A 17994-nucleotide genomic window follows, 5' to 3' on the forward strand; every position below is an offset into this window, starting at 1 on the left:
ATCCTGTAAAATTATGGCACCTGGTGTGAAGTCATTTTCAAGAAAAATGATGGTACTTTTGTATACATTCCCAACCGTTAGAAAAACCAAACTGTTTTTCAACTACTGCTCCAAAATGTTTTTTTTTTTCAGTCCAAATTTTGTTTACTTTTGGTTCCATGTTCATGAACGGGTGCAGGCCAGCTAGACTGGTTCCCTTACCTTATCTTCAGCCTGTATTTTCATGAGAAAATAATGTCAACAATACGTTCTCATCCTTAATTTAAAAAAAAAACATCAAAACGTGGACGAAAACAAAATTAACCAGGACAGCCCAATACACTAGGGGCGCTGTTTATGATTCATGCCCATCTTTATTTTATGTATGGTGCTTCGCTGGTACCCGGTACCCCCTCCGCTTTATGAGTTGGGGTTATCCAAAGACTATTCGAGCATTAAAATCATTAAATTGGTTGTTTTTGTACAACACGTTGATCATGACTATTGTCGCCCTGACACCGAACTGTTGGGCACATGCATGATTTGCATAGCTACCTGTAGCTTGATGGATTCAATTTGACAGGTAACAACTACATGTACTACCTTCAAGCTGATTGGTCTACTTTGGTACAAAGCGGGCGTGCTAATTATTGGAGAGGATGCCGACTGTGTATGGAGAGCACCGAGCCGCTGGCCCAATGAAAATTATCAGTCCAGCGCGTTACGGTGATGGACTGAAGAATTATATATTTGGAAATCGGAGAAACTGGGGAAAAGCTGCATGGACTAAAATACTACTGCATCTTTAGCTAAATGTTTATTGAAAAATAAGTCCGAAAATTGCGAAATTGGAGGTCTGGAAACCAGTAAAAACTCAGTAACAATGTTACAATTCTACCGTTTGACGAACAAATATTGAAAGGGCATTGAATGTACATCTTAGATACTTTAATGAACTTTTATAACATGTTTCCACAAAACGTGCGTTCTAAATTTTCAGCAAAACGAAAACAGTTCACACACATCCATACCGCACTTATGTGATTTGTCAAGTTTTCGTTTGCTGAAAGAACGCTTACCTTTTTGTGATCCGTAGACAAAACTTTAAAACGGCGATTGTGTTTAAAATTCCGTTACTTAGGAAAATACAAAAGAAAACGATTGCTGATTTTGTTTTATACGCATCAAAAACGGAATGCTGTAAGCCTGTAACTCGATGCGTTGTCCCTTTTTTCTAAACACAGACTCCAAAACGATGTATGATAAAGGATTTGTTTTTCCTTTTATTCTTTTTGAATTCAAAAACGGTAACTGGTAAAGGGTTTGCTTTTTCTTTTTTCAAAATTTCAAAACAAAAATTGGCAAAGGGGTTGCTTTGTCATTTTTCATTTTTCTGTTTACAGATTCAAAATTGGTAAAAGGTAAAACAAGTTTGTTTTTCTATTTTCGCTTTTTTAGACGCAATTAAGTGGCGGCTGCGCTGCCACATAATAAGTGGCGGCCGCCACATAATAAGTGGCGGCCCCGCTGTACAAAAAAAAATATTCAGACTCATTGAGCCACTATCCGTCTTCCGTAATTATTTATTTACAATTTATTTATTTACTTATATTTTTTACATAATTTTTTTTTCACTTGTGAGATATTACCATTACGAAAAAAAAGAGCTTACGAAAATCGTTTCATCTGCATCTCAGTGTCGGCTTTTTTTTTTTACAAACGCCTGGTGTGGCTATACCGTACATCTAAGCCATATCTTCTACAATTTACGTTTGTACAAAAATCAATATTGACTTTATTAATTCGTGTTATATATTTTTGAAAATTCTTGTTCTCAGGCATCTTGGGTTCGCCTGAAATTCCCTAACATGTTTTTCTCTTGGAAAATTTCATAAGAGGAATTAAGTTTCCCTAAAATAAGGATTTGGTTTTTAACGTGCATGTGGTACGGCAAATTATCTCTAACCCCATGTCAATCACACTTTGCATTTTAGGATCAGTGAACAGCAAAATGTCAAACGAATTTCATAAATCGATTATTCCACTATTCTTCTTTGTAATTGTATCAATCATTTGCACAAATCCATCTTTAAAAAAAAAGGTGATTACATGTACTTATCTTAATTCGTGCTGTTTAACTTTCCAATGTGTAACTTCAAAAGTACAGACTACGGAAGAACATTGTTGAAATATATTTCTATCATCAATGTGAGACAAAAATGCTATAGTGATATTTATAACGGGTAATTTCGTTTGCATTTTGATATGATGTGCGATTTATACTTTTGACTGTGCCGCGGCCGGTGTGGACGGTAATTCTGTCCCTCGTTAAAAGTGTCCGGGGGACAGAATTACCTAGGTAAAAGTGTCCTCCCCAGCCCGCTAATTCTGTCCCCCTTCAGGTAATTCTGTCCCCTGCAGGTTTTGCAACGTTTTGCAACGCAGAAGGCCAGTTCTCTATATTGTTTTCATGAATTCACTCTACAAGGTATACATTTTTTACTCTTTAGTCTGCCCTTCATGAAGATGAAAAAAATTAACTTTTTGGTCTCTTTCTTAGATGTGAAATGTGAACACAATTTTTCGATCGATTCGGAGTACGGTGTAGCCCTATTCTACGGTGGACGCCTCATTGATATAACGCCTACTTGGATTGGTCTGCGTTCCCATCGTAGCGCGTAACGACATTTCCTATTGGGTGAATTTCCTTTGTGTAGCGGGATACACATTATGTACACATATGCGATAAACGCTGCCACAATTCTTGCAGCATGTACTTGCGGCGATGCGCGCTCACGAACACGACTCGTATCATCGCATGAGTGATACTTGCACGGGGACACATTTACCAGGGGGACACTTTCAACATTGGGCAGGGGGACATATTTACCAGGGAAGGGGACAGATCTACCTAGGTAAATGTGTCTCCCCGGACAGATTTACCGGGTCACAAACCGGTAAATTTGTCCGGGGGACACATTTGTCATGATGTTTGACATCAATTCTGTATTGTTACGGTCATAATAGCTTGATTATTTGACGTTTTTTTCTGAAATGAAATCTTTTGATGCCAAACATCATGACAAATGAGTGTACGAAAATTCATTTTAATGTAAAGTGTATTTCTTGAGTTGTTGGCCCGAAATCGGGTTAGGTGGTGGAGATCGAGACCACTATAATAATAGAGGGCGCGCCACATAAATAGTGGTCTCGGCAACGCATCAACACGGATGCTGCACAATTGAAGAAAAAGAACAACCTCGTTTCCGATGAACTACTCAAGAAATACAAAATGGATTAAATTGGAATTTCGTGCAATTAGTTTTCACGATGTGTAGCATAAGTAGTTTGAATGGCGTGAGAAACCGTGGAGCTACAAATACAATATGATCGTAACAATCTAGTGTTTTAAACGTTAAAAATCCATGTTGACTTCCATTAGGATTGTATTTGTTGCAAATAAAATCCTGTATTGTTACGGTCATAATAGCTTGATTATTTGACGTTTTTTTTCTGAAATGAAATCTTTTGATGTCAAACATCATGACAAATGAGTGTACGAAAATTCATATTAATTTAAGGTGTATTTCTTGAGTTGTTGGCCCGAAATCGGGTTTGGTGGTGGAGATCGAGACCACTATAATAGAGGGCGCGCCAAATAAATAGTGGTCTTAAGAACGCATCAACACGGATGCTGCACAAGTGAAGAAAAAGAACAACCTCGTTTCCGATGAACTACTCAAGAAATACAAAATGGATTAAATTGAAATTTCGTGCAATTAGTTTTCACGATGTGTAGCATAAGTAGTTTGAATGGCGTGAGAAACCGTGGAGCTACAAATACAATATGATCGTAACAATCTAGTGTTTTAAACGTTAAAAATCCATGTTGACTTACATTAGGAGTGTATCTGTTGCAATTAAAATCCTGTATTGTTACGGTCATAATAGCTTGATAATTTGACGTTTTTATTATGAAATGAAATCTTTTGATGTCAAACATCGTGACAAATGAGTGTACGAAAATTCATTTTAATATAACGTGTATTCAGTGGCGTAGCCAGGAATTTTTCAGTGGGGGGGGGGGGGGGGGGGGGGGGGGGGCTGGAACATTTCAATTGGGGGGGGGGCGTCATGTAGATCAATGGTAATTATTTTAGAAACTCAAAATTTCAGTGGGGGGGGGGGGCGACTGGGGGGGGGGGCGACAAGATTTCATGTGGGGGGGGGGGGCTATCGCCCCCACGCCCCCCGTGGCTACGCCACTGCGTGTATTTCTTGATTTGTTGGCCCCAAATCGAGTTTGGTGGTGGAGATCGAGACCAATATAATATAGAGGGCGCGCCACATAAATAGTGGTCTCGGCAACGCATCAACACGGATGCTGCACAAGTGAGGAAAAAGAACAACCTCGTTTCCGATGAACTACTCAAGAAATACAAAATGGATTAAATTGAAATTTCGTGCAATTAGTTTTCACGATGTGTAGCATAAGTAGTTTGAATGGCGCGAGAAACCGTGGAGCTATAAATATAATATGATCGTAACAATCTAGTGTTTTAAAAGTTAAAAATCCATGTTGACTTCCATTAGGCCAAAAAAAAAAAGTCTCCGGTTTCTGGTATGGAGCTTGCCCCAAAAGTGGTGCGGTGACGCGGCTTTTTTTTTTTTTTACCTGTTTTTTTTTTTTTTTTTGGCTTCAAATGTCGGCTGATGACTGCAAATGGTGCCCGACTAAACTTAGTGCAAATATATGGGAGTCCAGAGAGGCCACATAAATCTTATTCTCGATCATAACCCCATCTAAAAACACGTTAAAATTGTGCAGCAGCAGAATTCCAGTCAAACCAGTGAGTTTGGCGGTTTTGAAACATCATCTTGTATTGAAAAAAAAACTTTTTCATTTTGCCGACGCGCATGGCTACGGCGACGCGCGCGCATACCAGAAACCGGAGACTTTTTTTTTTTGGCCTTAGGATTGTATTTGTTGCAAATAAAATCCTGTATTGTTACGGTCATAATAGCTTGATTATTTGACGTTTTTTTCTGAAATGAAATCTTTTGATGCCAAACATCATGACAAATGAGTGTACGAAAATTCATTTTAATGTAAAGTGTATTTCTTGAGTTGTTGGCCCGAAATCGGGTTAGGTGGTGGAGATCGAGACCACTATAATAATAGAGGGCGCGCCACATAAATAGTGGTCTCGGCAACGCATCAACACGGATGCTGCACACCTGAAGAAAAAGAACAACCTCGTTTCCGATGAACTACTCAAGAAATACAAAATGGATTAAATTGAAATTTCGTGCAATTAGTTTTCACGATGTGTCCCATCAAGTATACATCAAGTATATATTTGGCCAAGTTCGTTTTTATGAGTTATATATTTGGCCAAGTTCGTTTTTATGAGTTATATATTTCGCCAAGTTCGTTTTTATGAGTTATATATTTGGCCAAGTTCGTTTTTATGAGTTATATATTTGGCCAAGTTCGTTTTTATGATTTATATATTTGGCCAGGTTCGTTTTTATGAGTTATATATTTGGCCAGGTTCGTTTTTATGAGTTATATATTTGGCCAGGTTCGTTTTTATGAGTTATATATTTGGCCAGGTTCGTTTTTATGAGTTATATATTTGGCCAAGTTCGTTTTTATGAGTTACATATTTCGCAAGGTTCGTTTTTATGAGTTATATATTTGGCCAATTTCGTTTTTATGAGTTATATATTTGGCCAAGTTCGTTTTTATGAGTTATATATTTGGCCAGGTTCGTTTTTATGAGTTATATATTTCGCAAGGTTCGTTTTTATGAGTTATATATTTTCGCAAGGTTCGTTTTTATGAGTTATATATTTCCCAAAGTTCGTTTTTATGAGTTATATATTTCGCAAGGTTCGTTTTTATGAGTTATATATTTCCCAAAGTTCGTTTTTATGAGTTATATATTTCCCAAAGTTCGTTCTTATGAGTTATATATTGTCCAGGTTCGTTTTTATGAGATATATTTTACGGAATTACGGAGTTTTATGAAGTTACGGAGCCCCTAAAGGGACATCCAAAATTATTTTTTTATCTCGTGCGCACGACATAATATCTCGTGCGCACGAGATAATTATCACTGGCGCACGACATATATCACGTGCGCACGACATAATATCTCGTGCACACGAGATAATTATCACGTGCGCACGACATAATATCTCGTGCACACGAGATAATTATCACTGGCGCACGACATATATCACGTGCGCACGACATAATATCTCGTGCGCACGAGATAATTATCACGTGCGCACGACATATATCTCGTGCGCACGACATATATATCTTGCGCACGACATATATCTCGTGCGCACGAAATAATTATAAGCATTAACGGAGCTTGCGCATGTCGTGCGCACGAGATATATGTCGTGCGCACGAGATAGTATGTCGTGCGCACGAGATAAAAACATAATTTTGGATGTTCCTTTAGGGGCTCCGTACCAGACACGCTGCTTTCGTTACAAACAAACTCGTCCGCTGCACGTGCAGCAAGCTCCGTTAATACTTATAATTATCTCGTGCGCACGAGATATATGTTGTGCGCACGTGATAATTATCTCGTGCGCACGAGATATTATGTCGTGCGCACGAGATAAGAAAAATAATTTTGGATGTCCCTTTAGGGGCTCCGTAACTTCATAAAACTCCGTAACTCCGTAAAATATATCTCATAAAAACGAACTTCGACAAAATGTATCTCATAAAAACAAACTTCGACAAAATGTATCTCATAAAAACGAACTTGGCGAAATATATAACTCATAAAAACGAACTTGGCGAAATATATAACTCATAAAAACGAACTTGGCGAAATATATAACTCATAAAAACGAACTTGGCGAAATATATACTTGATGGCACTACAGGGCTTTCGTACTATACTGCGTAATTTTGTGCATGCGTGTTGAAGCGAAATGTCCAACTTGGAGAAGCTGGCACGCCGGAGAGCTAGAGGTGAGACCGTGACACCGGTGTGGCAGTGCACTCTAAACGAAATCATAACTTAAGAGGGCGCTACACCGAAACTGCAATCCGCTTGCTACGCAAGCTTCATAGTGACCGTTTTAGCCGATTTTCGGCTAACTTTGACAGATTTTTTGTTAAAAAACGAGTTCGATAGAAAATTTGACAGAATGGATTTTTGGGCAGATTTCTGGCAGAATTGTGCAAAAATGGTTATTTGACAGAAAACAGCAAATTTGCAAAAAAAAATGGTACATTTGTATACAAAAGCTTCAATCTTTTCAATCAAATCCTTGCAAGATAGGACAGCTTGCCTGGTCTAGGTGCTGCCATTCACTGGGAACCGCCGGTTACACCTCTGTTCCGACTGCACCATATTCCTATTCCTAACCCTAACCCTAACCCTAACCGGGAGTAACACAATCTAGGTTGTCGGAACATAGGGGTATCGGCAAGGGCGGATCCAGAAGACAATTTTTTGGGGGGGGGGCCAAAAAAATTTTGGTCCCCCAAAAAGTGGGTCAAAAAATTACGGCGTGGGATTCGAGGCCCGCTTAAGGGCCCCGAAATTTTTTTGGATTCTAGATGCTCTGTGGTGCGATCTGAGGCAATTTCTTACCACTTTAACCAATGTTTTTTTGAGGAAAAGATGGTGGTGTACTCATTGCCTGCCTTTATTGCGACGTCACATAAAAAAAAAATGGTTTCGTTTTTTTTTTTGGGGGGGGGGGGGGCATGGCCCCCTTTGGCCCCCCCCCCCCCCCCTGGATCCGCCCTTGGGTGTCGGAACATAGAGCAGTCACCGCGGATTTACGGTCCGGACGCTGACGCAACCGCATTCTGCCTGAAATTTCCCAATTTCATATTATCTTTATGTGGCTTTGTGGCAATATTACAACATCTACATGTGATTTAAAGTGTTTATAGTGTATTTCAAGTAATTCTGGGGAATTTGGCAGATTTTTGATAAATCTCACATACTTTTGAAGTGCTTTTAGCAGAATTTAGTCATGACCTTACGGTCACCCTGGCGCGCTTGACGGTTTTGATGTACACAACAAACGCCCGGTTGGACTGTTTCGGTACGTACACTAGTACACTAAAAATAAAAGTAAATCTGTGCTAAGACTAAGATCGTGGAATTTATTTGGGTCCCTTGTCCTGTGGAAATCTCAGATTGACTGTGCAGCTAAGTCGATTCTTTCCTTGTGAGAAGTTTATGAAGATTTAAGGAGGGAAAGATTCCCCTATCTGGCCATCACTTCTCACCCTGTGCACAAACTCTATGGGACTGGCCTGAAATCTAAGTGTCTTCTCAGTAAACATTCAAAATGTGTCCCTGCTAATTTGGACTTTTTAGGACATATTATCACTTTGTGATGGCTGATAGGTCATTTAAGGGACAAATTACTGATGGCCAGATACGGGAATCTTTCCCAAAAATAAACTACAAACAAGGCCTATAAATGTGAGAATCAAAATTTGACCAAAGTTCTACATGTTTGGGTACATGTTCCAAGTGTGAACTTTATTTACGGAGGTAGGCCTAGTCCAGAAAATTGGCCACATTTATGGCGCTACGCTAGTGATTGCCTGTAATAGTGTAATTTGAGTGACCAAAATCCCCACCCAGCCAGGGACAAGAAAAATGTGACCAAATCCCAACATCGGACTTGGTCAATGCTCTCGTCGTTATTCGTCCCGTACGCGGTCAATCGTCGGCATATATCCTCAGCGCTATGCACATGCATGTAACAATACAGCGCGAACAGCGACCTCATGCGGCCACTATTTTTTATGCAAATCAGTTGGGGACGATCGAGAGCCTTGGTTCAATCGTCGGCAAAAGCTTATGTTTTTCTTTATTTTGCGCTGGATTTCTAGCGCACGACCTCGTATGCGAATACAGATAAGTGTAGGCGGGGCTAATATGTGGAGTGTCCAATCACACCTTGGTAAATCCAGATGTCATCAAATTATTTGCAGCTATTCGCCTTTTGCGGACGTGACAGGAACCACAGTTTTTGTGCATTGGTGCCGTGTGCAGAGACACACAACGTGTACGTGTATGGATTATGTACGGTGCCACGTTTCACTATGCAAGTTTCCACGCAACGATCGACCAATAAGAAAACGACATTTAAGGTCAGCTAAGGCTATTAACATAATGAGCACCACCCCCAAAACCTCACATGGACGATTGAACCAAGGCTCTCGATCGTCCCCAACTGATTTGCATATAAAAATAGTGGCCGCGTGAGGTCGCTGTTCGCGCTGTATTTTTACATGCACGTGTGCATAGCGTGTGAGGATATATGCCGACGATTGACCGCGTACGGGACGAATAACGACGAGATGCATTGACCAAGGCTACATCGGACCTGGGGCAGCACAGGGGGCAGATCTCCTTGGTTCAAACATTTACATTTGATTCATCTACTCTTCCTTTGTATCTAGGTCTTTTGAAGAATTATCATGGACACATCATCTCAAGAACATGAAGAAGGCTGGACTGCTGCGGCTGTCAACTTGCCAACTGAGGAAGCAATATTTGACAACAAGACAATAAAGGATGGAGGAAAGAGGAAAATGGAGGAGAGGACGACAAAAGACGAGCCACAACTGAAAAGACGAGTCTCGTTAGACTCAGGTTAGCACCTGACATGCACTGTTATGTTTACTGCTCATTGATTTCCGTAATTATGTAATATTGTATGGGCCTGATTTCAAAATTAGCAAAAATGTGACCAGGTCAAAAAAAAAGTTCTGCTGCCAATTACATGGCATTTGAAAATATGGCAGATAGGTAGGGATTTTTTTTGTGTACGATAGGGAGGCGTCTGCGTGAAGTCAAGGATAAAAGTTAGAAATTGATGGTTTTGCGTGTGTTTTCTTTCTCACTTTTCCCACCCCCAAAAAAAAAATTAGGGTAGGGGCTGTAAGAATAGGGTAGGTAGTGAAACCGGAAGCAGAATTTTTTTAAAAAATTTCAGCCTTTGTAGTATTGCACATGCCTAGGTGAAAATTGTGAACGTTTAACCGGTACATGGGTGAAAGGGACCAGATGTCATAGGAGTCCAAATTTCATGTTTCACCAGAAAAGAGTGTTAAAAACCAGCCAGCCGGAGTTTTATCAACTTTTTTAACTGGCCACGTGAGGGGCTCTCAACTGGTTTGGAATCGGTATACTGTCTCGGGTATTTATGGATAGAATTTTTAAACTCTCCAGTCAAAAGGAGTTGAAATCACTAGAACTGGTGCACTTTTGTTTGTGTTGTGCACTTTTTTGCAGGTTTCTACCGATTGCAGAGTTTTTCTGCCGAGAGGAAAGGAGAACGTGAAGACATGCAGGATGCATGCACTCTGCTGGACGACTGCACAGACAGCATCACTACACTACCACCCACTGTGTAATTATTGTTATTATTATTCATTATTCATCTCTTCTGGTAATGAAACCAAGGATTCCTCAAAAGCGCCCTAGGCACTGTAGCTCGCAAGCCTGAAGAAACCTGTGAAGAGAAGACAATGAGAAGAAATGACAGTTTTGAGAGAAACCTGTGGAGAGAAGACAATGAGAAGAAATGACAGTTTTAGAGGTGGAAGGAAAAGCCCAGAAGAATATTCTGGGGAAAACCCATGGAATCAGGTAGGGACTGAAAACCCAATCCACATATTGGCTCAGGTGGGATTCGAACCCGGGTCACAGCGGTGGAAGGCGAGGAAAGTACCGCTATGCCAATCTGACACCCCAATAAACCTTGTAGAACCAGTATTTTGAATATAATTTGATAAATTAGTTTAAAACTACTAACGCCATTGGGTATTCTGGCTAGAGACCCTGCTAAACAAAAGATAGCAACATGCAACACTTGTCAACGACAAGCCTGCTCAGTGTAGCAAGATCCATCAGGTCAAAAGTCTCCAATGGGTACCTGTGGAAGTAAAGACCAGATTGCGCTGATCTTGAGCTGCTGCAGGTCTCATTGCCTTGTGAACTGGGGTAATAATTGTGAATGATACCTTCCCAAATCCTCCAAAATCCTTTTTGCAAATTGGAGGAATTTGCAGGATTGAGGTTACATGGCAAAAGTGCGTTGCTTATTTTCGGAAGGACGCACTATGTCAAGGTCTTGGGCCGGACCTTGTTTTGTTTATGCTCAGCCTAGCATAAATTTAGTCCTTGATTATACTTGAAATCCTCCGCTCTGCTCCAGGATGTCACTGCCTCTGCCTCAGCCTATTGACAGTCATAGCCGGAGGATTTTGCAGGATTCAGGCAGTGGTCACCTCTCCACAGACCATATTCAAGAAATAATGGAGGATTTTGCAGGATTGAGGCTATAATGCTATTTTTCCATGAGGCCAATTGGAGGACTTTGCAGGATTGAGACTACATCCTAGCAAAAAGGCTTAGGGAGTTAGGGTTTTAAAGCTCTGTGTAAGCACCAAATTATTCTTATAATGTTCTCTTTTTTGTGTGTGTGAAACTCTGAACAGGTCTAGGATAGCTTACTTTGCGGTGTTTGACGGGCACAGTGGAGCCAGGGCTTCCCGGCACGCCGCCCAGGCCCTGCACGGCAATCTCTTCAGCAAGTTCCCCAAGACGGAGACGGGCCACAGTGACAAGGAGATCAAACGCTGCCTGATCGACACCTTCAAGCTGACGGACGAGGCCTTCCTGAAACAGGCCTCTGCACAGTAAGACCGTCATAGAGTTGATCAGTCCATGAACCCTCCCTATGATGGTTTAATAATCTCCGTCTGCAAATTTTATAATTTCTATCTGACAATTTAAGCCAGTTTGGTAATGCCAACTACGCATGCGCACAGTGATATGGGTCATGGGTCATTCGGGATGCCCTCACTTAGTGAAAATAGAAATCACTAATTTTTGTTTCAAAGACAAAATAGACGTATGACACGTAATGTCACCCCATTAGTCCACTCACCGCCCTAAACTGCCCTTCCGTTTACTCCTTGTGCTACCCAAAACCAACCGAACACTCTATGGTTTTATGGATTGTGCAGGGAATAAATACAATGTAATACAATGTAATATAATGTAATACAATGTAATACAATGTAATGCAATGTAATACAATGTAATACAATGTAATACAATGTAATACAATGTAATACAATGTAATACAATGTAATACAATGTAATACAATGCATTGCTAATGGGTAAACATCTCAATTTGTTGTTCTTCCGAATGGTAGCCTTTTTTTAGCTGGTATCCTGTCACATTTCTGTATCTCGTAAATTCTCCAGGAAACCGGTTTGGAAGGACGGTTCCACAGCGGTCTGCGTGGTAGCTGTCAATAACGTCTTGTACATTGCCAACCTGGGTGACAGTAAGGTCCTCTACCCACCTCGCTTTGTTTAAAGGTATAATCTGGACTCCTTGACATTCAGAACACGGCAACAGCATCAACCCAATTTTGTGCCACTTTCTTTTAAATAAATTGTGTTTTACAACAATAATTTGAGGCAAACATTCTTGGACTTCGGATACAAGTCCGGGTGACAAAACAATACCATTTTCTTTCTGAACTTTGAAGTTCAGAAAGAATTGAAGGAACCAAGAAAAATGTTGGTAATATTTTTAAAGTTGAAAGAAAACATTCCCGTGCTGTGTACTTTATGTCAAGAAGATTATACCTTTAAATTGAGCATGCCTTTTGTGGAGATGTTTATATTGTAATATTTATGTTCCCAATAAAGGGGTCAAGTTGGCAGTGCAGTGTACAAGATTTGACCCCCCCCCCCATGTATGACTTTAATCAATAAGTGTCCTTTAATGGGTCAGATTTTATTTCTAAAATCCTGATGGGTGCTTCTTCTTTTTTTGGTGCATTTCCAACAGCTTCATGTAAAATTCAATGTCCAATGTGGTCAGGTCCGTGAAAATGTTCAACCTTGAAGTTGTTTGTGTTATATTCACGGCTGGTTTAGTGTTTTTTGGATAGTGAGTGATTGTTGGGTTTCCTACAATGATCTCTCGCTGCAGGCGATGCTGTGTAGATTCAACGAGCAGACTCAGAAGCTGTCGTTGATCCCGTTGAGCAAGGAACACAACCCCACCATGTACGAGGAGAGGATGAGGATACAGAAGGCTGGGGGCACTGTCCAGTAAGCCACAGTCAAATCATAAATCAAACACAAGTCCATCACAAGTCTAATCACAAATCAGTCACATGCCAAATCACATGAGTCACAAGTCAAATGTCAGTCACATGGCAAAAGTCAAAAGTCAGTCACAAGTCAATCACAAATCAGTCACAAGTGTAATCACAATCAGCCATGGATCTAATCACAAGTCAGTCACAAGTCACAAGTCTAATCACAAGTCAGTCACAAGTCAATCACAAATCATTCACAAGTGTAATCACAATCAGCCATGGATCTAATCACAAGTCAGTCACAAGTCACAAGTCTAATCACAAATCAGTCACAAGTCAAACCACAAATCAGCCACAAGTGTAATCACAATCAGCCACGGGTCTAATCACAAATCAGTCACAAGTCTAATCACAAATCAGTCACAAGTCAAATCACAAATCAGTCACAAGTCTAATCACAAATCAGCCACAAGTCTAATAACAAATCAGTCACAAGTCTAATCGCAAAATCAGGCACAAGTCTAATAACAAATCAGTCACAAGTCTAATGACAAATCAGTCACAGGTCTAATCACAAATCACTCACAGGTCTAATCACGAATCAGTCCGAAGTCTAATCACAAATCAGCCACAAGTCTTATCACAAATCAGTCACAAGTCTAATCACAAATCAGTGGCAAGTCTAATCACAAATCAGTCACAAGTCTAATCACAAATCACTCACAAGTCTAATCTCAAATCAGTCAGAAGTCTAATCACAAATCAATCACAAGTCCAGTTACAAATCAGTCACAAGTCAAATCACACGTTAATCCATTCATGTTTTTGCTGATTAGTGGTATAAGTTAATCTCGCTTGCTGACAGGGGAAAAAAACTTGAAAGATGACTAAATCTGATTGAGGGCTCTCCTTTCTCCTTCCCCAGAGATGGGCGTGTGCAGGGCATCCTGGAGGTCTCACGCTCCATCGGCGACGGTCGTTTCAAGCATTGCGGCGTCTCCTGCGTGCCGGACATCAAGAAGTGTCAGCTGACCGATAGCGACCGCTACCTCCTCCTGGCCTGCGACGGGCTGTGGAAGGGGTTCAATGCCGAGACCGCGCTGCAGTTCATTCAGAAAATCCTCCAGGTAAATAAGTTGCTTAATTTAAGCTGGTGGTGTCCAAGGGGCTGTCTATGCCCCCTTCCCATATCATCTGCCTTCAGTGCTCCGTCGAAAAATGTGGGCCCCCTAAAAACGTTAAAACCCTAGTTACGCCGCTGGATGAATGCTTTGGAGGTTATGTAAAAATTATATGAAAATTCCAATTAGGTTTTGCCCTTCATCGATGTATAAACCCTCTATACTCGGTGTGTTACCTCCCGGGTGAAAGTTAGAAAAAAATCACTCGGATGGGACTCGAGCCCACGACCTCCTGCTTTCTAGTGCGTACGTCTCACCACCCGACCACCGAGCTTACGGGATCGGTGGGCTGGTTCGAATCTGATGTACATAGCAGCAGGTTTCGCATTAACTATTCATAAGATTGAATTTTTGCGTCGGGGTGATGTAAATCAAATTAGGTTTGAGTCCCACCCGAGTGATTTTTTTCCAACTTTCACTCGGGAGGTAACACACTGAGTATACAGTGTTTTATACGTTATAGGGCAAAGCTTCATTTGATTTACATCACCCTGACGCAATCATTCCATCTTATGTATATGAAAATTCTCAATATTAACAGCTAAAATTGTTTTATTCTTATTTTTTTAATGACAGGACAAAACAATCAAGTCATTACCCGGAAAGACCCTGGACGAGACCAGATTTGACTTGGCCTGCAACAAGCTGGCCTCGGAGGCCATTCGGAGAGGCAGCTCAGATAACGTCACTGTAGTCTTAGTCAGCATCTCCAAGACATAGCAAATGGTTGGGGGTAATTCAGCAAGGTACCGGACTATTTAAACAGAGCCCAGCTTTCTAATTAGAGCAGTCTGGATATCGGACAGCCCTTACATTTCGCATTTGGGTTTACCCTATGGGCTCCATGCACGGACGAGAGTGGACACTTATTTACCACATTTGAGAGCCATTTTGACGGGACACACCGGCTGTGCATCAGAACCGGGTACCCAAGTACCCGACCATTAATGTCAGGAATCGGTTCCAGATCATGGGATCGGGTACCCGCAACCAACTTTACAAATTACTAAGTAACTTCTCAGACAATAAAAACAGGAGGTTTTGAATGTTGTGTATGTCGCTCAAACAAATTGAATCAAATACACAGAACGATGATTAGAATACTTGACGCAATTCATTTATTTTCCAAAAATAATCATTTGCTCAGCAACTCTTCAGCTGTAAAATATGCTATTGTATGTATTGAAATAAAGACTGGCCTTTTTAAAAGAAATGAAATTACGTAATATATCTCTTGATGTTGCGTTATTTATCTTAACACCTTGGAAAAGATTAGCTTTTGTCTCAGCAGGTTACGTTGTGCTTCCACAAAGGAGATGCTTAAAAGGGGAGGTGCTGAATTTTTCCCATGTATGTACAGTCGAGTCTCGTTAATACAAACTCGTTCAGACCTAGCCAAATTGTTTGTTATATCAGAATTTTGTATTAAGAGGAACATCAGTCCCATTCACTGTGCACATAAATGCACAGTCGGGACTAAGGCGTTGTGTTTGTTATAACCAGAATTTGTATTAAAGAGTTTGTACTAACGAGAGTCGACTGTATAGTTTAATTTTAAACTACTTTTTTTTTTTTTACTTTAAACTTCTTTTAGTCGGCTGTGGAAGTTGTGGAACTGTAAACATGTCGAACCGTGTCTGCTTTGGCAAAAAGGAAATACATAAAGAACAAAATTTGTACTGAATACATTTCTTCTCAATCTGAAACAGAAAAATCACATTTATACCGTTTCACAACCTGGTACAGTTCACTGTGCTGAAGATGAATGTTCTCCATGTTCAATATATTAAACGGGCACTAAGGTCCTGAAATCCCCGAAAATGTTATGTTTTGGATTGTTTACTTAGCCTATTTCAAACATCTGGTTGAAAGGAAACCAACCTAATGTCTTACCGTTCCCGAGAAAAGACGGAAAAAACCTGCTTGTTTACATCGGACATGACGGAGTACGAATACGTTTTTCGTGTCGTTCTCATGTACGCATACACGTTGTGTGTCTCGGGAACAGCGCGCGGTGACCAATCACCAATGCAAAAAATTGTGGTTTCTTCAACGTCCGCAAAAGGCGAACACTTTACGCGTACGAATGAAATCACAACTAGCATCCAAACAGCTCGAATTTATGGGGTCGCAAAAGTGGCCCCCGAAATTCGTTCTCGCACGCATAATACAGGAATAACACAAAACCGCCCACTTTTGAAAGGATAGTTGTGTGGATGTTTATATCCTACTTTTAAAAGTTATTTCCGATTATCATCATCTCGTTCAAAGCGCATTTTGTAGCCCAATTGGGCTGTTCCAGGACCTAGTGTCCCTTTAAAAGAAAACCTTAAAAAGTGAAATCCGTGTGCAATTACATGGTGCATTATGCAACTGACTTTCACAATAGACTCCAGACAGTTAAAGGTAGAGGAGATCATTTGCAGCTATCCAAAAAGTAACTGACAAAATTATTGTTGAAAAGCTCACTTGGTTTAAAGATGGTAATGGCACTAAACTCCCTGTGAAATCATTCCTTCTGGCATACTGTCATTTTGAAGAAAACAATAAAAGAAGGCCATTTCCAAAGATGTGCCAAGTGACAAATTTTTAAAAATTTCTGTTAGTAGTTGGTTTGTAATTCGGCAAATCCGTGAATGGGTTGCTATTATTCTTCGGTTCAGTGTGTGACATCGCGTAGTTGCAATCGGCTGAATGGGAACGCGTCCCGGATGCTGATTTCAAGCGCAATTCAAAACATGACTCTGCAACTTTTGAATTGAAATCAAGATCCTTGAATATTGTTTTCTTGGCATTTACAGCATTCAAAGAGCTAAAACTTCATCTGGTTAGCTTTTAAGCACCCGTTTATTTTTCAATAAGCAAATTCGTGGGCTCACAATTTGACCCCCCCCCAAAAAAAAAATGAACAGTGTCTTCCTGAAATGACATCACTGCAATAGCGCCGTCCAGAAAAGCGTGGAAAATGTTTAAATGTTTAAAGAAGTGCACCTTTTAATGAAATTAACCAAAAATGGATGTGAGATATATTTTTCATACATTTTAGAGGAGTAGAAAGTTGCACGAAATCTGTTCCTCAGAAAAATTCACTTCATGGACCCTTTAAGAAATCGATACAGGGCGAGTAAAAAAAAATGAAACTCAAATGTCGGGACCATTGTTTGAGTGAAGTTCTGCATGTAGTCCCGACATTTGGGTTTCGTTTTGTTTTTTACTCACCGTGTATAACCCCTTCAGCTTGGTACATACGTGTTATTTTGTACCCTGTAACCATTAACCCTGCATTTTCTTATCATCAACGTTAAAGCATTCCATTCACAGAGGTGGGTAACTTCTATCTCATTGATCTCAAACTCCCTTTGCCAAGAATCTTCTTGGAAGCTCTAACATCTCAGGGTGGCTAGCTAGTGCGTAAAGCCTCGCTTCTCACCACTGCGGCCCGGGTTCGATTCCCGGCTCGGGTCACATGTGAGTAGAGTCGTTCGTCGAGTCTCTCCTCGAGTCTCTCCTGTGCCACGAGGTTTTTTTTCCGGGTTGTCTGGTTTTCCTCCCTCCGCAAAAATCAACACTTTTGATCTCTGGTTTTGCTCTGTGGTCCGATATGGATCGTATAGCAGCTGTGAAGGCGCCTTTAAATGCCTTCCATTGACCACATTGTATCTGCTTCCTTCGCAATTCAGCCTTGCAGCTGCAAG

The 17994-nt window shown here is 40.6% G+C and overlaps 1 protein-coding gene across 3 annotated transcripts; it reads left to right on the plus strand.

Moving 5' to 3' along the window:
- Nucleotides 1-8032: 8032 nt before the first annotated feature.
- On the plus strand, nucleotides 8033-15127 carry LOC119743508 (integrin-linked kinase-associated serine/threonine phosphatase 2C-like). Of its 3 annotated transcripts, none has more exons than XM_038219926.1 (8): nucleotides 8033-8073; nucleotides 9449-9641; nucleotides 10284-10401; nucleotides 11492-11692; nucleotides 12268-12355; nucleotides 13007-13128; nucleotides 14044-14245; nucleotides 14876-15127. In XM_038219926.1, the coding sequence occupies exons 2-8, from the start codon at nucleotides 9467-9469 to the stop codon at nucleotides 15017-15019; spliced, it is 1050 nt and encodes a 349-aa protein (XP_038075854.1). In that variant the 5' UTR covers nucleotides 8033-8073; nucleotides 9449-9466; the 3' UTR covers nucleotides 15020-15127. The 3 variants fall into 3 exon arrangements, with proteins under 3 accessions (XP_038075854.1, XP_038075857.1, XP_038075855.1); XM_038219929.1 differs by lacking the exon at nucleotides 8033-8073 and adding an exon at nucleotides 8090-8199; XM_038219927.1 differs by lacking the exon at nucleotides 8033-8073 and adding an exon at nucleotides 8207-8298.
- Nucleotides 15128-17994: the final 2867 nt, after the last annotated feature.

The sequence above is a fragment of the Patiria miniata genome, unplaced genomic scaffold (assembly GCF_015706575.1).
Source record: "Patiria miniata isolate m_02_andy unplaced genomic scaffold, ASM1570657v1 HiC_scaffold_6, whole genome shotgun sequence".
Classification (NCBI taxonomy): domain Eukaryota; kingdom Metazoa; phylum Echinodermata; class Asteroidea; order Valvatida; family Asterinidae; genus Patiria; species Patiria miniata.

Bases quoted from the DNA above. Each gene is read 5' to 3' on its own strand.
- LOC119743508 (XM_038219926.1), top strand. From the start codon at position 9,467: ATGGACACATCATCTCAAGAACATGAAGAAGGCTGGACTGCTGCGGCT. The intron at 10,402-11,491 runs GTAATTATTGTT...AACTCTGAACAG, and splicing joins ACTACACTACCACCCACTGT to GTCTAGGATAGCTTACTTTG. The intron at 14,246-14,875 runs GTAAATAAGTTG...TTTTAATGACAG, and splicing joins TCATTCAGAAAATCCTCCAG to GACAAAACAATCAAGTCATT.